This window comes from Anoplophora glabripennis, unplaced genomic scaffold (assembly GCF_000390285.2).
Source record: "Anoplophora glabripennis isolate ALB-LARVAE unplaced genomic scaffold, Agla_2.0 scaffold1389, whole genome shotgun sequence".
Lineage (NCBI taxonomy): Eukaryota > Metazoa > Arthropoda > Insecta > Coleoptera > Cerambycidae > Anoplophora > Anoplophora glabripennis.
Window position 1 is genome coordinate 50624 of NW_019417462.1, and position 21772 is coordinate 72395.

The 21772-nt window shown below is 31.9% G+C and overlaps 1 protein-coding gene across 1 annotated transcript; it reads right to left on the reverse strand.

Moving 5' to 3' along the window:
• Positions 1-16308: 16308 nt before the first annotated feature.
• On the reverse strand, positions 16309-20225 carry LOC108916396 (pro-resilin-like). Its single transcript, XM_018722641.2, has 2 exons — positions 20080-20225; positions 16309-17003 (listed from the first exon to the last, which is right to left on the reverse strand). The coding sequence occupies exons 1-2, from the start codon at positions 20206-20208 to the stop codon at positions 16512-16514; spliced, it is 621 nt and encodes a 206-aa protein (XP_018578157.1). The 5' UTR covers positions 20209-20225; the 3' UTR covers positions 16309-16511.
• Between the last annotated feature and the right edge of the window lie 1547 nt (positions 20226-21772).

The following is a 21772-nucleotide window of genomic DNA, read 5'->3' on the forward strand; positions in this document are numbered from 1 at the left end:
TTATGAGAAATATACAGTTACAAAAATTAAAACCCATAGGACCGATCTAAGTGTGTTTCCTTTATCTTTCTGTTTATTTATTACGACCGAGCTTAGTCCATGCTTTTCTCAGGTATATTGATAACTGTAGAAATATGTATCATAAGCTCATCTAAAAAGCACTTCTTCAATAAACGCTGAGCTGAACAAACGTCTCTAATTTTATTTATTAGCCCTAATTTCCAATATTTAATAAATCTAATATGCGTAACTATTCTTTACAGTGCAATTAGTCAAAATAGCAATAATCAAATTCGGAAGTTAACAACTGATCATGACTAAGAAAAAGTATAGTGGAATTTTGATTGAAATATGTATTTTTATAATCTACTAATGGAAATTTAGTAGTTTTCTACCACTTTCTCTTATCTTTCTGATGGGCTCAAAAATAAAAAATCATAAACCTTTTTCAAATATAATCCATTTAGTAAGATGTTTATTTACATTAGTCAAAAATTATGTTTTATTGATATTTAATTTATGGATATCCATTTCAGTTAACGGAAATAGATGTTATGGATGTCCATAATTGTTATATTATTAAAATTTAATAAGGATATCCATCAAAACTACATAAAATAATTTATTATGCATTTACTTAGATCAAATAAGCATTTAGATAGGCAAAAATATATATATTTTTTTGATGTTGAATTTATGGATATCTGTTTAAGATATAAAGATGTACATCTTATGGAATATTCGTTTACTTAAGGAAAACGATATCTCATGGTATTTTATAACAATGTCCATTAAAACAATAAAAAAGGATAATTTATGGATACATTTAAGACAGGTGTCGATCGATATGAATATTCAAAACAGATCTATGGATAGAATTAATGGATAGAATCCATGGATTAGGACATTATGAACATTAGAACATTGCAGATATGGGAACAAACAGTAGAAGTGTCATTTATCTTTAACATATTTTAATTTTCAACAGATTTTTCAAAATTCTTTGTACTTTGTGTTATCAAAATTTCCACATAATTTACTGAAGACGACATGTTGTACTTTAAGATTTTATGAATCAGAGCAACATAGTCAATGTTTTCTATAGAACAATTGATACTAATTGCGTCTTGCCAAATTTGACTATTAAGCTCAACTGGAGTAATTAAGACAAAATATTTCCCATTGTTCTTATATTTCCTATTAGGGCGATTGAAAGCAATCGATTTACTTCCATTTGCGAAATTAGGTAGTTGTCATTTGTTCCTAAAAGGATTAACTATATGCTTAGTTTTTGTCATTAGGAAAATTAGTAGAAGAGTCAAGGGCATATTATTTTTAATTCACTATTTAATCGAAAGTAGATATAGTTATTGATCAAATCAGTTATAATGTAAATTTGCTTTTAAAAAATGGAAAGAAACAGGCAGTGGATTTTGTAAATATAAGGTGGTTCAGATTTTAATTAGAAATCTTTATCACACATAATACATCTCATTTTAAGCAAAAGATTGTATAACCCTGTATTACAAAGTGCTTCAGTTTTCGAGACACAAATATTTTCAGATATTCTTGCGGAATTATACTTAGTTACCAGCATAAGTAGCTCCTAACCGCAAATGCATTATCTTGGTAATAGCATACCGCCACCCTCTCACACAAATTTTTTATTTCTTGGGATTAAAGTGAGTGGTAAAGATCTGGTTATATTATTATTGACTTAATAAAATAATTCATTATATTAGAGAAAAATCAGGACTTAGCTAATACAATGCGAAATATCGCCTTAATGTTAAAAATGTTCTCACAGCCGTTCTTGGTTGCGAAAATTCGAAAAATTTGGAATTATTCAAATTTCGTCGCTGAAAACGTAAATAGGTATTGTATTTTTGAAACCGAAAGAGTTACACGAAACTAAATTTGTACAGGACATAGCTAATACAATGCAAAACATCGTCTTAATGTTAAAAATGTTGTCACTGCCGTTCTTGTTTGTAAAAATTCAACATATTTGGAATTATTCAAATTTCGTCACTGAAAACATACATAGGTATTGTATTTTTGAAACCGAGAGAGTTGCACGAAACTAAATTTATACAGAACATAGCTAATACGATGCGAAACATCGCCTAAATGTTGGCACCGCCGTTCTTGGTTGTGAAGATTCGAAATATTTGGAATTTTTCAAATTTCGTGGCTGAAAACATACATAGATATTGTAGTTGCACGAAACTAAATTTGTACAGGACATACCTAATACAATGCGAAACATCGCCTTAATATTAAACACATTTTCATTATCAAATATTTTTATTTATTTCTTTACCGATACTTTTTTGGACTATTGACGAATATACAGGGTGTTCCTAAATAAGTGTCGCAACGGAAAACGGTATATTTCTCTTGAAAAGAGAAACATTGTTTTCCTCTTCCATTTTTCTCTCCGGGCTTTCGTTTTCGAGATACACGGTGTCAAAACTTTTTTTCAGATTTTTGCCAATATCTTAGGAACCGTTTGAACTACAGGACTGAGCTTTTGTACACACATTACCTCTATTAATAGCTACTTGTGGCAAATGTTGTTGAATTTCGTTAAACTTGTTAATTATTACTATCACTATCTACAGTGGCGGCGCGTGAACATTGATTGAATGTGTTCTGCTTAGGGTTGTTACATTTGTTGAATTGAATTCCGGGATATTAAGTGCCCGGAGTCTCTAAACGGCGCCGCAGGCGAAAAATTTTAAAATTTTCAAGGTCACGCGTTTTCCTGGCACTTCTGAATTTCAAGGAACAATGAATTTATAAAAAAAATACAGATTTTCACAAGAATGATTTTTGAAATTGATACCTTTTTGAAATATCCATTTACGAATTACCTACTGATGGTATAATAAATTGGAATAAACTAAATATATTTTATTNGGGGAAAAACCCTTACGATACCTTAAAATCTCCACCACTGGCACGTTCAATGAATTCGAGAAGGGTGCAAAAAAGTAGCTATTAATAGTGGTACTGCGTGTACAAAAACTCAGTCCTGTAGTTCAAACGGTTCCTAAGATATTGGCAAAAAATTTAAAAAAAATGAAAGTTTTGACACAGTGTATCTCGAAAACGAAAGCCCGGAGAGAAAAATGGAAGAGGAAAAGAATGTTTGTTTTTACAAGAGGATACAGTATTCCGTTGCGACATTTATTTAGGAACACCCTGTATTGTATTTAGTATATTATTTTTAACAAATGAGTCCCCTGCGAAAAAAAAACAATAATGAAAACAACTAATTCTTAGAATATTCCAAAAACATTAAATATTTTTCTTAGAGGCCAATTAAAAGTACTTCAAATTCCCAAAATACTCAGTGACGTCGAAATTATGAGATCCGTAAAAGTATTGTAATGAGGTAAGAAACTTTCACATTTAACTAAACAAATCACTGGCCGAAGTTTCATCAGCCTACGTCGAACATCCTCAGAGATGTTTGAGAAAAAGTGATTTTTTATTTTTATTTCCTCACCCTGTATCTCAAATACAAAGCATCTACGCCTCACATTTGTATAAAACTGTTTTTAATCATTTGTTGTCATGTGCAAAATTGCCGGATTAAATATGTATAACCCTATATATTCACAAAGAAATATATAAACATAAATTTGTAATTTGCTGCAGACCTGGTACCTCGACCAGAAAAGAAGGTGACGACAGAACAAGTTTATCTAACCATCGCTCTAGAAAATGCAAGTACCTGTGTAATAAAAATTTGCTATAGATAAAAATCATTCAGGTCAAGTAAGAAATTGGGCAATGAAAGAGTCACATAAATGTACTATCACATCATATTGAGCCATGAACTATCTAAGACTTTATTAAATTACACAGGGTGGTCACTGTAATTGGCATCATACCGAGTTTAGTTCAATTAAACTTGCACCAATTTTAGACAACTTCGCTGAAGAACATACTGAGAATAATGTTTGTGTCAGATACACTTTTTTTAATCCTCGCGTCAGAATAGAGTGCAGTGCTACCAACTTTCTATCAAAAATGGAATTTAAATCTACTTTACGCGGAATTTTTAAATGACAAATTCCGGATGCTTTTTTGACAGAATATACTATGTTATGTTTCTTCAGAACCGTCGTGTTACAATTTTTACATGAGTAAATAAAAAAAATCTAATTATTTTAAAATTTGAACAAATACCTACATTAAAAACAGAAAAATCGTTATTTAAACAGTCGAGAAATAAATATGCTTCTGGAAATAGAATCTACCTACACTTTATAAGTAATTTTTGAAAATATTATCGATTCAGAATCCTTCAGAGAATGTTTGAAGTTTATGGGATGAAATGACCTGAAAATATTTAAAGCCTTGTATAAGAGGTTTTATTGCATGCTTTTATTTCACGATTACAGTTAAAGGGCCTGTCAGTAAGGACATTAGTATTTTATCCAAAATGTGTATATCTGTTTTACCAATAAACACAATTTTCAATAAGAATTTTAGCCAACTCGTATCTTTGGGATTGCTTCTTTAGCTGGCTTTCTGCGCAAAATTTGTTTAGATGATATTGCAATTATGCTTTGAATTGATTATTATTTAACCACACTCAAGAAAAATTAAAAAGACAAGTTTTCAAGCTCTTCAAAAAATCAAAATTTCGATACCGATACTTTTCTCACTTTTGGTGATTGTGGACAGAACGAAGAAATCCAAATGTTTTCACTGCATTTCCAATCCCATATGTTTATGGGGCTATGGGGTTCTTGGATTTATGAGGTTATAGTGATTTCTGATAAAGGGTTACGAGGTTATAGGGTTACTTGAATCTTGGTTCCAAGCTTGGAAGCCATAGATATCGTGATAATTTGAATTCCTTCGAGCTGTTCACTCTGTTCCCAGTTTTATAGGGTTAGGGGGTTATTGGTCTCATAAGGTTATGGTGGTGGTGATAAAGGGTTGAAAGTGTAATATGGACGCTTAATTTCCCATTTCAAGGTTTTGCAACCTATCAACATACCTACATATAAATTCATTCAGATTAAGAAAATATGTAAGTATACTATAGTCTGCTTTAATATCACTTCATGATATTCGAATAACATTAGCCATCAAAGTGACTTTTACAAAAAATTGATATGGTTGTACATATTCATGAAAAAATTACCATTTCTTACGACAGTTTGCCCTATCGAAGATGCAACACTCATACCGCTTTTAAAAGCACTAATTTCGCTCTTGCAACAAAGAATAACTTTTTCCGTTGTATCTTCAGCAACTACTAAAAAATTTTACTAATTGAAAATTATTCCACTACAATTTATTTTAAAATTACTCCCCTATATTTCTAGAAACTGACCACTCTGTACAAAATATAATCATATAAACATTAATTGGAAAATGACGCTTCTCCCTCAGTTAATAACACTAATCGCGTGACTGTCTAACTAGGAAGTCAACGACTGTCTTCTTATTGATTTTATACAATGCGACTTCGAACGTTTCGGGAAAATTCATTGATAGTAATTTAAGCGTCACCATCAATACGGAGAAATCGACGATGAATACGAAGAAATCTTACAACGTGCAGTCGAACATTATCTCTTGGGTCAAACTTTCTCATTTTTCCTTTTTATGTACATGAAAAGACAATTTATTGACCTCCAAAAATCTTTTCTAGAAATACTCATTACGAAAGTAAGTTGTCTTGGTGTGACACTCATTAGTTGCAAAACAAAAACATTGATAGAAATCAGTAAGTATTTGTGTTGATGTAAAGTGTGGAACATTAATTGTTTTATCTGATATCGTACAAGGGCAGGATGATGCCAAAAGTACCATTGTTTCCTTAAAAACATTGAAGTTTGCATTTTATTGTTGGATTATGTTTATTGCTCACGTTGTCAGTTTGCAACAGTCTATTCTTAAATTGTTTTAATTACACTGTCCCACAAAAAAAGTTCTGTACCAAAGACATGAATACATTTTGTTTACTTTTTGATGATGAATCCGAATCCGCAGCCAAAAATTCCTATTTACCACCCAAAAAAATGAGCTATGAATGTTTAAAAAATTGAGTAATTTAAGTACAAATAGGCAGATGTCAAAAAATGAAAAACAAAGAATATAAATTCGATTTGCAGTGTGCTGTTTCTTTCAAATACTGTTACCAATCCCAACAGGAAGTGATAACATCATAACGATTAATTGCGAAATATAAGACGCACCAAAATGAGTAAGATTTTAGAGCTAAAAATATAAATTTGATCATTCAAGTATCAAAATGTCTACATTCTAATTGACATTTGCAGGAATGACAAACTACGCCTCTTTAATTTTTCCTTCCTTGAGAAACCTGCATTTCTTCAAACATTGTTCTTGAAAAGGGCATAAATTTAAAAATATTGTCATTTACTGTCGTGTTAAGAAAAAGACTTATCAAACATCACCTTGTAATAGAATATCCTGTATATTTTTATATATTCGCACAGAACATCACCTATTAAAACTCTAAGGAACAGTCTTGCTTCTATAATTTTTTTTATATACCTATTTATGTTACAGAGAGACCACCAAACGTTTCTTAATATGTTATAAAAACAGGCAATTTTGGTTTGGGTCATCAAAGGAATGAAATCAGTATCTTTATTCTGAGTTTGGGATGCTGAATACGAATATGCTATTTATTTTTCCCACAAACGACGGGTACATAGTCAAAACAACTCCTGTATACAGGCGAAAAAAGAATGTGTAATTAGGTACACAAAGAATTATGAGTGAAAACAACTATTATGGACATAAAATCCAATTTCTTAAAAAAAAAATTAGCGGTCATGGTAGTAGTTCAAATGAGAAAAAGGTGCTTTACTACATAGTGTCACCCTTCCACACCCGCACCACCTATGGCAAAAGCTTCATGTAACTGTTTCAAAGCCGAAATGACTGACCTGAATATCGTGGTTAATAATGCAAAGGGTACGCATTAGTTCCAAAACCGCTATTTGAGTAATTTCTCAATAAAACAATATGACGACAAGTCATTAAAAGCGATTTTTTGTGGTATGTACGATGGATCCTAGTCTAGTCTTTCCGAAGTCAGTTGAACATGTATAAAAACGCCTGGCAAAAAAATTTAATGAGTTTCTTAGGCGTCCCTAAAAAAGTTTTCTGCTGAAGATAAAAAATTATAATAATTTGATGGTAAATTTCGTATTGTTCCGTTTCAAAAGGTCTCCAAAATGCCATGTTGTAATAATATTAGTAAACAAAATTCCTCTTATTTCTCCCTTTCGCAACTGCAATATGAATGACTAATAGGAGGTCCTTATAATAAATTAAAATTACCTGAGTCACGCCAAATTCCGAATTGCTGCACTGCACTGCTATGCCACTTGTTGACAACTGAATTTATGGCCAGGTGGTCCAGGGCGACTGTGTTTGTGCCGCCTTTGCATGTGCGCTCATTCTTCAACTGAGCGACTAGACCTGTATGAGGGTATAGCTAAATAAATATGAGAACAAGTTTCCAAATATTTCAATGCCGAGTTGCTGTGTCAGCGACCGAACATGGTACATACTGCCAACCTGTTGGTTCTTAAATGAGATCGGAAAGACCATACTAATTATGTACCAAAAAAGAGTTTAGTCTATTTTTTTATGCTTACGTCCATTCGCAAGATCATCGACGATACGTATATCCCCTTTCCGAAACACTGTGTCTTAGAAAATTTACTAAAAATAACGTCACACTAAGTAACCTAACATGGCTGCTTTTTGTTAGGAATCATTGTACAGTAATACTACCCGTTGAAATTTTGTTAAGTAACCATAAAATTTCGTAACATTTTTAGAACTAACCCGAATCGTGTTCGAGTGCTTATTGCTTTATTTGATTGTCAAGTAGGTGCCGCATGGATTTTTTAATAGGCGTATTGAAGATAGTAATTTGTATACAGTGCAAATACTTCGGGAAAGGTCGTTGTAAGTTGAAACTAACCACACTACTTATCATTCCGTATGTAATTACTATAAATATTCAATTACATCACTTATGAAGTATCGAGGTGTAGCGGCTACAGGTGGATCGTCGCAGAAATCTGATACAATAGAAAACAAGGATGTTTACTGAAGCTTTATGTAAAAATGTTTATTTATATTAAAACTGTTAATAGAAAAAACAAAGATATATTTATAAATTTAATGGAACTGTCATATATCAAAGCTTTTAAAGTATCTTTTTTTACTGCTGCCTTGAAAATCGATAAAAACACTTCAGTGTGATATTAAATGTTTAAGGAATTTCCTCCTTGATATGTCCCAGTAAAACGATGTTAAATGCTATTACATTTAGTTCAATACGAATAAGATGTTAATAGAATATGTGGAATCTTTATAATTGCATATGGCAATGAAAATGAAGTCATCAATTGCAATAATGTGACATTGTGCACAAGACTGAACACATTTTACATACAATTTTTTTTTATTTATTTGCAAGGGCGTCGCTACAGTGCCAAGCATATTTTTGGCAAAATAGAGCTTGAAAATCTCTGTATTTCCCAAAATTAGCTCCGTTCACTTCTATGTGTTTGTAACGTGACATTTTTTGTTTCTCCCATCTCTGTATAGAATAACCAAAAGTAAAGTTAACCCTTAAATGACCCCTAAATTTGACCTCAGGCCTCAAGGTCAGAGTCAGAATTAGACCATAAACCATGACCACGGTAGTTTGGACAGCATTTGCTACAAAAATGAATCAACCTTTGCCATCAAATATAAACATATCAGTCGGAAAGTTGATTTCACCTTCAGAGGGCTCCTAGGGATCAATATAACCCAAGATCAAATTACACATCTTTGAACGTAAAATTTCCTGCTCTTTTTATTTTTGGATAAAACAAATGCGGTTTCTACTTGAAATTCTAAAGTGAACCTCTAAACGACCCCTAAATTTGACCTCTGGGCCAAAACCAAGGTCATTATCGTACGATCCCCTTAAAAATGTACAACATTTGTTCTGAAATTGAAGGTCATTCTCAAAAGTTATTCGAATTGATCGTTTAAAAATCCTGAAAACATAAAAAGTAACTACATAAACCATAAAACTATAATGTAGTGTATTTTAAGTCACTTTTCCAAAAAATACGGCCCATGCTCTACGATCTAAATTTACTTCAACTTCAAGGTCTTAAAAAAAATGTATGTAATTTTCGAGGTAAAAAAGCGGTATCCTATTTCAAAGTAGGTTACGATAGGATCAATTTCACTAAAAAGAAGGTAATAATTTTTTGTATACCCGATCTAATCACGAATCATTTTCAAGCACACAGTGCGGCGGACTTAGAGCGTTCGAAGGTTGAAGAAAACAGCTGATTTTCTACCCAGTCGTCTAGAATTTTGCAATTGGATTTATAATCGAAGTGGAGCGGATTCTGAAACTTTATCCCTAGTTTCACTTTAAATAGGTCTCTTTGAAAAGCAATGTCACACAGTAAAGTATACGTACTACAAACTGAATAATTAAATTAATAATAAAACCTAGTGAATATGGTAACAATCTTAAAAATACTAAATGCTTATACATTTGTTTTTATTAACAAATAAATAATACTTGTTAATACTTAAAATGTTAAAAAATATCTTATTCATTCATGTGCCTATGTAAAAAGCTGTTTTTATTCGATGTAGTCCTCTGTGGATTAAAAAGTCATTAAAAGCTAGAATAATGACCGCATATTATGGAACGTCAAGATTCACTCCTGATAAATTTTTGTGGATCAGCGGTTAGGAGCGGTCATAAAAGTGGTTTAAATAATGATTTGAAAATATTTATTTTCAGCGTAAATATGCAATCCGAATTTTTTTCAATCTCGGATTCATATTCTACTAAATTTTCCCGATCTTCTCTTAAAATCAATGACATTATGACTGTACCCTGTATTTTAAGTAGTTAATTTAAAGTTATTAAGAATCGTATCTATGAAGTCTAGGATGTCTATGAAGTGTAGTATATTCGATGCAAAGTAATAAATCATTGCTTGTCAAAAGATCCAGTGCAGTACGGTTTAAGGGGTTTAGAAATTGAATAATTTCTTTATACATTATGAAGGGATGAAGACATCAGTTTACGTCTGGCAGCACCGTTCCTTCAAAAATCTCTTTATTCTCATTAACTATTTATTTTAAATATAATTTATTATAAATACAAGTAGTTTCTTATATTCCACATAATATGTACTACATTTTACCTCTGTACGCGCCACTATTGCGTTTTCCTTAAAAGACCGAGAATTTTTTGCTCTACTTTGCATCAAATACGTTCCTACTATAGATATCTTTTACAAGCCTAGATATTTGATATCGAAGGACATTTTTTGACTTCATTTGATAGGAATTTATTAAAATTAACTTAATATATCGTAAAAAATTAATAATTCATCGTTTTGATGAAGATGCAGATCTTTTGTTAAAATCCGCTGCACTGTTGTTTTTGTAATGTTTAATTGCAGTGACTGACGGCCCACTAAGGTTACGGGAATTTCCGCCACGCTATCACTCACTGTAGCAATATTTTCGGCTGAGCAGCGAGCACGAGGCCGGGCTGTTTTTTTATTGTCGGCAACCGAACCTGAATGTTCAAATTTGGTAACTAATGTTTCAGATGTTTCATTCGAGGCGTTCCTTCTACAGAAAATTCCACGTAATTTGCACACAGTCTCAGCTACACGTTCCCCCTAGCATGATTTTATAAATAAGGAAAAAATGTGCAGAAATGAATGTAATGTATCTACATGTATACCTACACTCTTTTTGATTCCATACAAATTAAAATAAATACTATTTCTTTAACCAACAATTAATTATTCTTCATTCATAAATATTCACTACATCTAAGCTGCATTTGACTGAGAGAGAAGCAATAACATCTCAAAAATATTTTGCAGAAAAAGTAGGTTTAATATTATGACAGTTTGCACCATGGCACATTCCTTTATGCCTTTGACAAATATTGAGCAGAAGATGCTGTAACTTTTCTCATCTCGGTCGAGTCTCCCCTACAACAACCTTTCCAGCTAATCTCTTGAAATAAATCTAATCAATACTGTCCATCGATGCAATAAATCGACAATATCCTTCTTAAAATTCTGAAGCATTTGTTGATCGCAATAAAGAATTATCGCTGGTAATCACGACGATTCAATCCCACCGATTTGCACTCATAAATAAATCATAAGACAATGTACAAACAACTGTTGAGATGGCGATCACGATGATGGGCCAATAAACAACGGTAATGCTCCTTTCGATTCCCATTACTGTGTTATTAGGTCCGAAAACTTGCCGACCAATTAGAAGGTTTCTGCTTTATCGGTCAGCGGAGTTGCATGAAGACGAGGAGAAAGGACTAGAATTGGGTCGACACAATGTTACTCGGAGACGTTTCCGGGTATACCGACACTACTGGTCGGGCTTCTCGGTGGTCCGCATTTTTAACTGTCCAGAGGCGGATGCCAGCGGAACGTGTGGGAGAAAAGTGGGTTCTCCAATGTTTGTTAGTAATGAATGGGAATATCCAATTGTTTTTTTTATGCAATTACGATTACACAATTTAAGTGTTCAAAATCTCTAATTTTTAACGTACATTGACAAGCATTAATGGGTAAGTTTTGTGTAAGCCCAAATACCTCTGGACACATTCGATGGTGAACTATGAACATCGAGCTAATAATTTACGTAAACAAATTCACTGAATTTGAATCAGTGTCAGAAATGGTGGAAGTCACGTTTACTAAAAATCCCAGAAATTCGACGCCATTGGATATTTTAAAAATTCAATCACTGTTTTGTAACACAATTTCTAGCAAAAAAATCGAATCAACTTTTTTTGAGAAAGTAGAAGCTCTGAAGTTTTTGGTAGCGGCAATAGGTATAAGTCAAAAAATCAAATTTTTCGAAAAATATGGAGTTTACAAGCAGTAACCGAATTTTGAAAATATCCAAAGCCTTGAATTTCTAGGATTTTTGGTAATTGTTACACATGTTTTTATTCGAATTCAATTCAAATATATTTTAGAAAATGTGACATTTTTGAGATTTCAAATCCATATCTTGAAAATTATCGATTTGTGGACCGATGTTTTTATAACCTTTTTGGCTTATCACTTCGATAATCGCCTATTAAAGTTTGTTGACGAACTTCCTGTAGGTTCCGATTTCGATTTCAATTAAAATTGCAGTCACTTTATTGACTTCCAAATAACCCAATTTTTAAACTATAAACATTAATGCCAATTCCACAACTCGTGACAAGATCAAATTTTATTGTCTGGCGACTAAAAATAACACACTCGTCAACAAATATACAGTGCGTTCTAGAAATAAATGCCAAGATTTTAACCACATACATATTTATTTCTGGGGCATACACTGAAAGAAATGCGCTTTATTCTTTATTAGAATTCTAAATGCCATTATACGAACATTGTATTCTATACTATATGTGACAGATGGATATTGTATATAACTAAAACGCGTATTGCTAACCCAGTTGTATAGTGACTATAAACCATTACCATACAACGTTGTTTATACTCCTTAAGAAATGATAGCTATAACTGTTATTAAAGTAGTATTCCATACTCGTTATTAGAACATCTAGTACTAATTATAAGCTTTATAATAATAAACGTCCTAAACTGTAGTATACTCTGTCTGAATTAAAAACATATGAATTAACTCTTCAGAAATGTTGTTGGAGAACTGTGACTATAAGCTGAGATTCTAATGTAAATGTATAACAAACATTTAAGTACTAAAAATGATCATAAATCGCTCCTAAAACTGTCCAGCTTATCTCTTTAGTAGGGATCCACCGGTGTCTTCTTGAATTACATTACATTACATTACATGAGAACTTGCACTATAACTCTTCCAACCTAAGAATGAAGAAACGTTGACTTTCTTTTCTAACTCAATTTCCTTTGGTTCCTTACCCCTGTTCTGCTTTGTCACTGTTCGCCTTCTGTTCCTCCATCCTATGTAAAACTTAATATCAGCGATTTCTGATAGGCCACACAAAATTATAATTTTTAATATTTGGACAAGATTTAAATATGAAAAATCAAAACAAATACCATAAAACAGTTAGATACTTATATAACTTTCTACTTCACAAAACGCGGTATGATCATGTATCCCACAACACATGTGTCTATACCTACTATTAATTCTCATCCAACTAGAAGAAGCGTAATAGTCGATGAACAGCGGACTCTCGGATATTTTACGATCATATCATCAAAAGATGTCAAAGGGGCGAAGATTTTAAAAATGCGATTCCATAGACTTGCAAATAAGCACTGTCTATGATAGTTAACAGAAAAGTTAGGTTAGGTTAATGTGTTCTATTTCTTTGGTTGTCACCGTTCATTTTTTAAGATCCCTGGTGAGATTCGAAAAAGTACTGAATTAGTTTTTCCAATACTATCGAATAAGCAAATTATTCATTCATGTTCCTCTGTTCGATATATCGAAAAACCTTATCAATTTTCAATAGCTTACCTTGCTGAAATTGACAAATGTTACACATAAATTTTATGTGAAATTACACACTGAACTATTGTTTATTTTGACGCCGCCTATGATTAACAAAATGGGCTATACTTTGACAGTAAGTTATTTGTACTTTACTTTGTATCTTTACTAAACATTTATTACTACTAAACTACTACTAGTTATATAAATTCAAACACATTTGTCTCGGAAACATTTACAAGATTGATCCTTTTTAAGCTATGGTTCTATTCATAAATTATTTATAGAAAATAATAAGGAAGGTTAGACCGCTGTTGATACGCAGAAAGTACGATAAGTAGCACCTTGTACAAACTGCATAAATATTATTGGCAGATTTAAATTTCTCCTTCAAAATTATTCCCGGTTACCAACTTTCATAATTTTTTAGGTTCCTTAATTTAAGAAAAGTAAAAATAATGGAGATAAAAAAAATTGACTCCGCCATGTCGGTTACCAATAAGTTAACAGCATAGGTTCATTCGAGTAAACTACTGTCATGTTTATGGTCTATTGTTAAAAAACACCTTGTATATAAAATTATTCGTTCGTAAAATTACATTATTAATTAAAACAAACATATAAATCTAATGATAATTCAATGTAATTTCACATTATGTATATTTACATCAAAAATATAAAAACACGCGTTATAATGTATTATTTGTATACATTTTGTGCATAAACACTATAGCAAATGTGTAAAATTGCTTAAATAAACTTGTAAGCATGTGGATCGAACCAAGAAGGTATACGTTCTATGACATTCCATTTTTTTTTTCTAAAGTAAATAAATACCACTGGAACTATTAAATTGCATGTAGTTGTAGCCTATTATAAAATAATGACAACGTTGTAAAAATCCACATACAAGGTATTATTATTAAAAGAAAGTTAAATATACTTACGCAAGATCTATTAAAGAAATAAAGATGACCAACTTTAACCAGGTTCGTACCTGCTTATTTGCTATTTTAAACTAAATAAAAAAGATATAGTCATTTATCAAACTAAATTAAGGTTAAACTGTTGAATGTCCAAAAGGAGGTACTTTGATACTTCATAATAAAATCTCATACGGATTTCACAAAATTAAAAAAAATATTAGTTTATTAAGTATAAATGCAAAGACAATTTGCTCATAAATATTAAATAATTATTAGCAACAGAGAAAAACCCAAGTAAAATATAAAAAAATTCGAATACTACCAGGCGCATCCACCATTTTCTCGAATATTGATATTTAAGGTATCACCACAATAATATTTATTATTATTCAAATTTTTTGACAAACAATTTTAATATATCTAGGTACACTAATTACCAGAAAGATTTATCTACAGTCAAAACAATAACGAGTACTATCTCTTGACTTTCTTTTTCACTGTCAATCAGTGTTTTCCAAATTTTTCATATTTATGAATTATAGTCTTTTTACAAAACAAAGTCAAAGATAAGCATTTTATTTTGTTTTTGCTATCGCCGTTTGGATATGATTCGAATCATTTAATCCATCTGTTTTGCTTTATTGTCAAACACTTACCTTGTACATTTTAAAAAGAGAATTGCATAATTGTTTTAATCTTCCTTATAACAACTAGCCAGTTTCAACAACTTTTGATTATATAATAATCTGCACGCTTTTGAAAGTAACAATTATTCGCCGCTTAGTACTTATTAGGCTAGATTGGATATATTCATTCGACGATCAAGCGAAACAGATATCCACTAGTTTCCCTTTCTGTAAATATGCACAGGCGAAATGAAAGTTCACGAGGTTGTAGAAAACAGTAGGGAAAAACAGTCGTTAACCGAAGACGATCCCCTTCCTGGTACGAGAAACTTTTTATTTGCATAAAAGCGTAGCCCCGCACGGACAAGTTATTACCTCGAGTATCGTAATTTTGCATAAAAAACAAAAACTGGTCAATAATAATTGATACACGGTATTAAGTATGATCTCATCCTACTTTCTCTCGATGCCCGCCGATGGCTTACATTTTTAGGCTATATTTCTTACGTTCACTTTCGTTATCTCGAAAATAATCTCTACAGCGAGGAGCATCTAAATGCGGCGAGATCTGATTCTTAACAAATTTCAGTACACTTTCCAAACAAATATGTGCCGGTACGATAATTAAATTTGTTGATAGCTGTTTAAACTTTTCCATTTGTTGCACAAATTCTTTAAGGTTTTTAGGATGCAACTATGTTAATGGATATATAATATTTGAGCAACGTACTTTCAAAAACATGCAATTTTCCAAACGATGTCGAAAAATCCTCGTTCCCCATTGTTGCTAATTCTTAATAAATTCAAAATATACGCAAAGAAAGTAATTATATAGACACTAGCTTATCTTAAGCTTCTGCTTTCTCATTAAGGTAATTTTTTATTTCATAACTATGGAGCTTCATTCTCTCATTAAGTAAGGATTGATTACTGTAATTTCTAATCTTCTACTACCAGATAATTTTATTTACACAATTTTGTGTTTGTAAATGCAACAGTGAAATCTTGAATCATGTGAGAACAATTCTTCGTTTGGAAATACAATTGTGAGAGGGAAGATTGCACAAAAGGAAGATTTAGGTAAGTTGCGTCAGGCACACGATTATTTCTACTTCCTCTGAACACTTTCGCCGATCTTTCCATGCTAAATCTTCGGATATTGTGAGTATCCTTGAGCAAATACAGATTTTGCTATTAAGGGGAGTTTCAAGAAAAGAGTGGCAGGTTACGGTGACAAATGTATTTTTTATAACATAACCTACAAAAAGCTTTATACAAAAATAAAAATAAATTTGACGCGTGGTGTTGTTGATGTTGATCACTCGATGTTGTTGATGTTGTTGTTGGTGTTGAAATGCATCATGACCCGTGTGAGATGGAATGAGATGTTATTTACACTTAAATCAGTTCTTTTAGCTCTCAGAGCCTAGTAGGGAGCCCCGTAGGAGCCGGATGGGCGGGATGGAGCGCCGTAGCTGCTGCTGGGTCCACTGGGATAACCGCCAGCCTGGTGGGAGATCTGTTGGTACTGGGCAACCTGGATGGCTTGCTTGATGCCTTCCAGGTCGATGCCTACCACACGGGTTTGGTAACCGGGAACTCCGTAGGACGACGATGGGACGCCGTACTGGGAGGATGGGGCCCCGTAGGAAGAGCTAATGCCACCGATGCTACCGGAAGAGGCGGAGTTCTGTTCCTCTTTGAGGAGGATCTGACGAACTTGTTCGAGAAGAGCATGGTCTACAGAGGCTCCTTCAGAGGTCTGGTAGCCGGACGAGACCGCCGTGTACCCGCCACCGCCTCCGGACAGTCCACCCCCCAAGGAATAGCCGCCACCGCCGCCGCCGCTGGGCCTGCTGTAGCTGTAGCCGGATGGGGGCTCGGCTACTACCGCGGCAGCCAACGCCAAAGCGAATACCTAAAACAAAGAGAAAAATTATAAATTCCTCCATTCCAGTCCGTACATCGCAGATTTATGAACATTAAATCTAGATTTCTTTGAATATTTTACTATTTTTTTTTATTTTTCATTATTATGAAATCAATAGCTAAATTCTGTGACAATTTCATATTTAAGTAGATAACTTAATAAAAATTGAAGGAAACAATATGTAGTAGTACCTACATGCTTACATTATGATGACAATTTTATTGGATAGTGTCTTCAATTGAATTATTGAGACGTAAAGAATAAAGAAATTAAAATTCTAGCAAAGTACTTATTTATAAATCAAGGAAGGATTCAATAACAGTTGATGGATATCAAACAAAAATTCCAAACATATTCAGTTCTGATTATACATCCCTTTAAAATTCATGGTCCGTTCTACTAAATCTATTTGCTACTGTTTTGAATATTGTGCTGTTCTCTTAGCTTTTCGTTATTTTCCTCATTTGTTGTAAAATATAGAATTAAATATCGTAAGAATTCAATAATCAAAAAGATAATAATAAATACCGAAAACATAAATGTATTTTAACTGAAATATTTATGTTGCAGTGTCAGTTTATGCCAAGGACAGGTATTGAATTGCACATACCAAAAGAAACGATCTCTTAAACTTAACTTTTCCGTCTTTGTTATCTTATTTTATTACTGTTGAATCAATAGCTGAAATTAGGACTAGATAACTTAATAGATATAAAAATATAACAAAGTACTTATTCGAAATAAGGTGTAGTGACAGTGTCCAAGGATACAATATTCTACATTCTTTCAAACGCAATGATCTACGACTTAAATATATTCGCTACTGTTTTGAATATTTCATTGTTTTGTCAACACTTTCCTTTTTTTGTTTTATTACTATTATTGTTGCATCAGTCGCTGAAGCACTTAGACAAACTTGATAAACATAAAAATACGAACATAATTAAATTTATTTTTCTACAGTTTTGAATATTTCAACTATGTTAACTTTTTTCTTTTTTGTTTTCTTGTTAATATTCAATCAACGACAGCAATACAGAAAAATAGAAATGTATTTTAAACGGACATTCCCGAAAGTTTAGTAAAACATTTTTTACATATTTTTTACAAATTGAAATTACTTTCTAGTTTGCTACAAAGGAAAAAATTTTAAACATTTAATAGCAGAGGCGTATTAAATAACAACTTTATCTTATGACACCTGGCTATGTTCAAGTGCGGCGGATAAAGACGATCACTGTTTACAATATTGGCACCTTTTGGGATAAATATCTGCAACTACTAAACTGAATTTTCTAGTTTCAAATAATGTGTCATTAGGTAGATACCATTGCTAACTTAAAAATTTTCTGAATTGTGTCGGCTTCCTGCATTTTGCACCGCTAACCTTACGGTTCATAAATTTTTATTATTAAAATATTCATTCCTAATTTTTATTGATAATATTTGCCTTCTGCTGAAACAAGATTACACGCAGTTTACTAAATGCAACATTTTTATACATTGTATTCATGTCACGAGAAAACAAATAAAAGTGACTAAACCAATTCATTAACAATTATACAATTCAGTTGTTTCCGAGAAGGACGCGACACGCGGATGTTGTCACTTTCTAATGGCATTACAAAACTTTCCCGCGTTTGACAAAGAGGAAATCGCTTAGAATTCCACCAGGAATGTGAATTCCGGTGTCATCTTTCTATTCAGCAGGCGTTCTATGGTAGTTCTATAAATATTGTCTCTTGGCGGTTTCTAAACATAGCGGCGACGTTAAACAACGTTGTTCCTCGTAGCTCGGATTTCTTCGGTAGCTTTAAGCAAATATTAAATCCTTTCGAATAAATATATTCCGTTTTTATGAGCCAGTCGTAATGCTAATGAACTAAACTAACAGATACGTAAAAAAATAAAAATTATTTGATTTATCTTTTTAAATAGCATGACTTTGATTCAGCAAATACTAATAAAATAAATCATTCTAAGTTATGATTTTAATTTGAGATATTTAAAAATTTTAAATAATTATATTAGGCTGGAATTAAAGTGCAAAAAATGATGATTAACTACGAGGAAATTAGTCACAATTACAACAACTTCATTCAACACATTTCCTATGAACACAAAAATTTGTAAATATAAAAACAGACTGTTTAAATTTAATTTTCATTGAATTAATTCACATCTTAAATTCTTTCATTTTTTACGCACATATTCTTCTTTCAAATTTAAAAATAAATAATTATTTTTCAAGTGTAAAAAATTTCATTAGGTATACACTTTTTGTGTTGGAATACATATATATTTTGTTAATATTGTTCATTTTCATTAACAGATTGAAACAAAATTTGTAACTTTTGTATCAAATATTCAAACAAATATTTCATTCAATTTTTAAATTTTTAATGGTATATTGATTATTATTACATTTCAATTTGTAGATTTTTTAAATTTTAAGTTAATTACTCAAATTGTTTACAAATAACAATCCAAAAGTGTTCAATATTAAAATTTATAAATAGTGAAATTCAAACTATGCTATTAACGATATGATTTTAATTTAATCAGGAAACATTAATGTTAAATCTAGCAATATTATCATTTTTTTTTATGATTGCAGGGTGCAATGAAATTTTTATTATTATTTTTTTTCTAGACAATATAATAGTTCTATTTTAATAATCAGCGCACTTTTACAATAAAACAATTATTTTAAAAATACTGCTATCGTTAATTAAATTTGGTCTTGATGATTTTAATTGTTTTAATTACCGTACTAGCATTAATATCAAAGTCTAAAAAAAAAACCGTAAGAAAATTAACACAACTGTGGACTTAATTTAGATTTTTGTGGTTTTATTTTTACTCCCGAAAGCATGATCCAAAATTGGCTGAAAATTAGTGAACACTGGATTTCCACTGACATTTTTTTTTTTTTTCAAAAATATAACCACAAAAAATCCTGTCTGAACACTGCACAAAAGTCCTGGTTGTGTTAATCTTCGGGCACTAATCGGGATAAAACTCGCGTAATCCTTTGTATTTTTGGAAAATCACCACAACTTACCACACTGAATGAGTTCATGATGCTTGTGATGACTGGGTCGAGTGTGACTGTGTCGACTGCCAGATGTTGAGGATGTTTTATACTCGAATTTCTAGAGGGGGTGGGAATGGTGTCTTCTGAAGATGCCATCGACTTTCACGCATGCATCCTAGAGAGGAGGATGGCGGTTCCTGCCAAAATTCTGGTGTGAGGTCACTGGGTTGGGAACGTACAATGGTGCTAATAAACTTTTGTTTGAACAAATCACATAGGTTGCAATTATCGGTTGGTAAGTTGGACGCTTTAGTATTCGTGCCAACTACTCGACGTTCTTTTTCATCAGTCGGGTATTGCCGATTTTAGACCAAGGTCGGAATGGTATGTTTTAAGAATGAGCTTCGCTTTAATCGATATTGAAAACTCCCTGAAATAAAACCCCGAATTGGAGAAATCAGAAGAAGCATTATAAACTGCAAACTCTCTTCGAAATATTTTAAAATAGAAACGAAATAGTGTAAGTTGAATTTACCATTCAAAGTGAATTAGATATAATGTGGGACCCGTGTAGACAGTCTGTTTGACTATAAAAGCCCCGAGGTATAACTTGGTTACCCGTTTTTGGATACCCTGTAAAGTATACCTATATATTTTTAAATGGGATGTTATTTTATTTATTCTGACGCAAAATTTTTGTTTCGTCACACTATAGAAGAGTGGTGACATCATCGATAAATTTTTTTGCATGTTTTCATGTATTTTTTTATTCTCTTTCCAACCATATTGAAATTTGTATGCCTTTTTATTTTTGAGAAAAAGTGAGAAAACTTTCAGCCTTTGACTTTAATTTACGGTGCTCGCTTTCTAAATCATATCAAACAGAAGGCGCTGGAAAAACAATTTTGAATACCGCTATCTGTCACATATCTGTTTATTTATAATTGCTGTCACCTTTCAACTTTCAACATAACAAAATGGATGATTTTAATGAATTAGTTGATATACCGCAGGTTTATTATGTAGAAAAAACAGTGTAGCGACTTTACATTTATATCGACAACGTTAATCTAATAGAATTTTTCCTAACAGAAGAAAAATTGAGGAAATCATACTAGCATTTTTTTTAGAAAAAATCTGAGTGAATTATGTGCCCCTTAAAATGGATCTATACCAAATTCTATAAAAAAATATTGCGTATTAATTATCCTACGATCAAATTGCCAATTGTGCTGATATTACAGATTTATATCTTTTCATCCAGTAACCCATGAAATAAAAAGTGAAAACCAACTTTATTAGAAAACATTTAAAATATTATAACATGACGGCCTGTTCTGCCAAATTGAAGTTTCTGATATGGTTTCTTCAATTTTCACCCTCCAAAAATGATCTGGTAGGCCTTAGTTTTTGTACGAAAAGTATGACACTTAGTCCTAAAGTAGATACACTTTTCTCCCCTCTATAATTAAAAAAAAGTTGTCTTGATACATGTTTCGTTAAAAACCTGATTTATTCGGTGTACAGTTTTTACAATACATATTTGCAAAGTCTTTAATCTAAAAGAACTGTTTCTATGTAATGCTTTAAGTCACTTTCTGTTTTTGTCAGTTATTTTTGACGTTTTATTCCACGGCTTGCTTCATCAGACGAACAAATTTTTAATTTTGCCTCAGAATTATTAATATGCCATATTTTTTTATGAAATTTGGAACACATC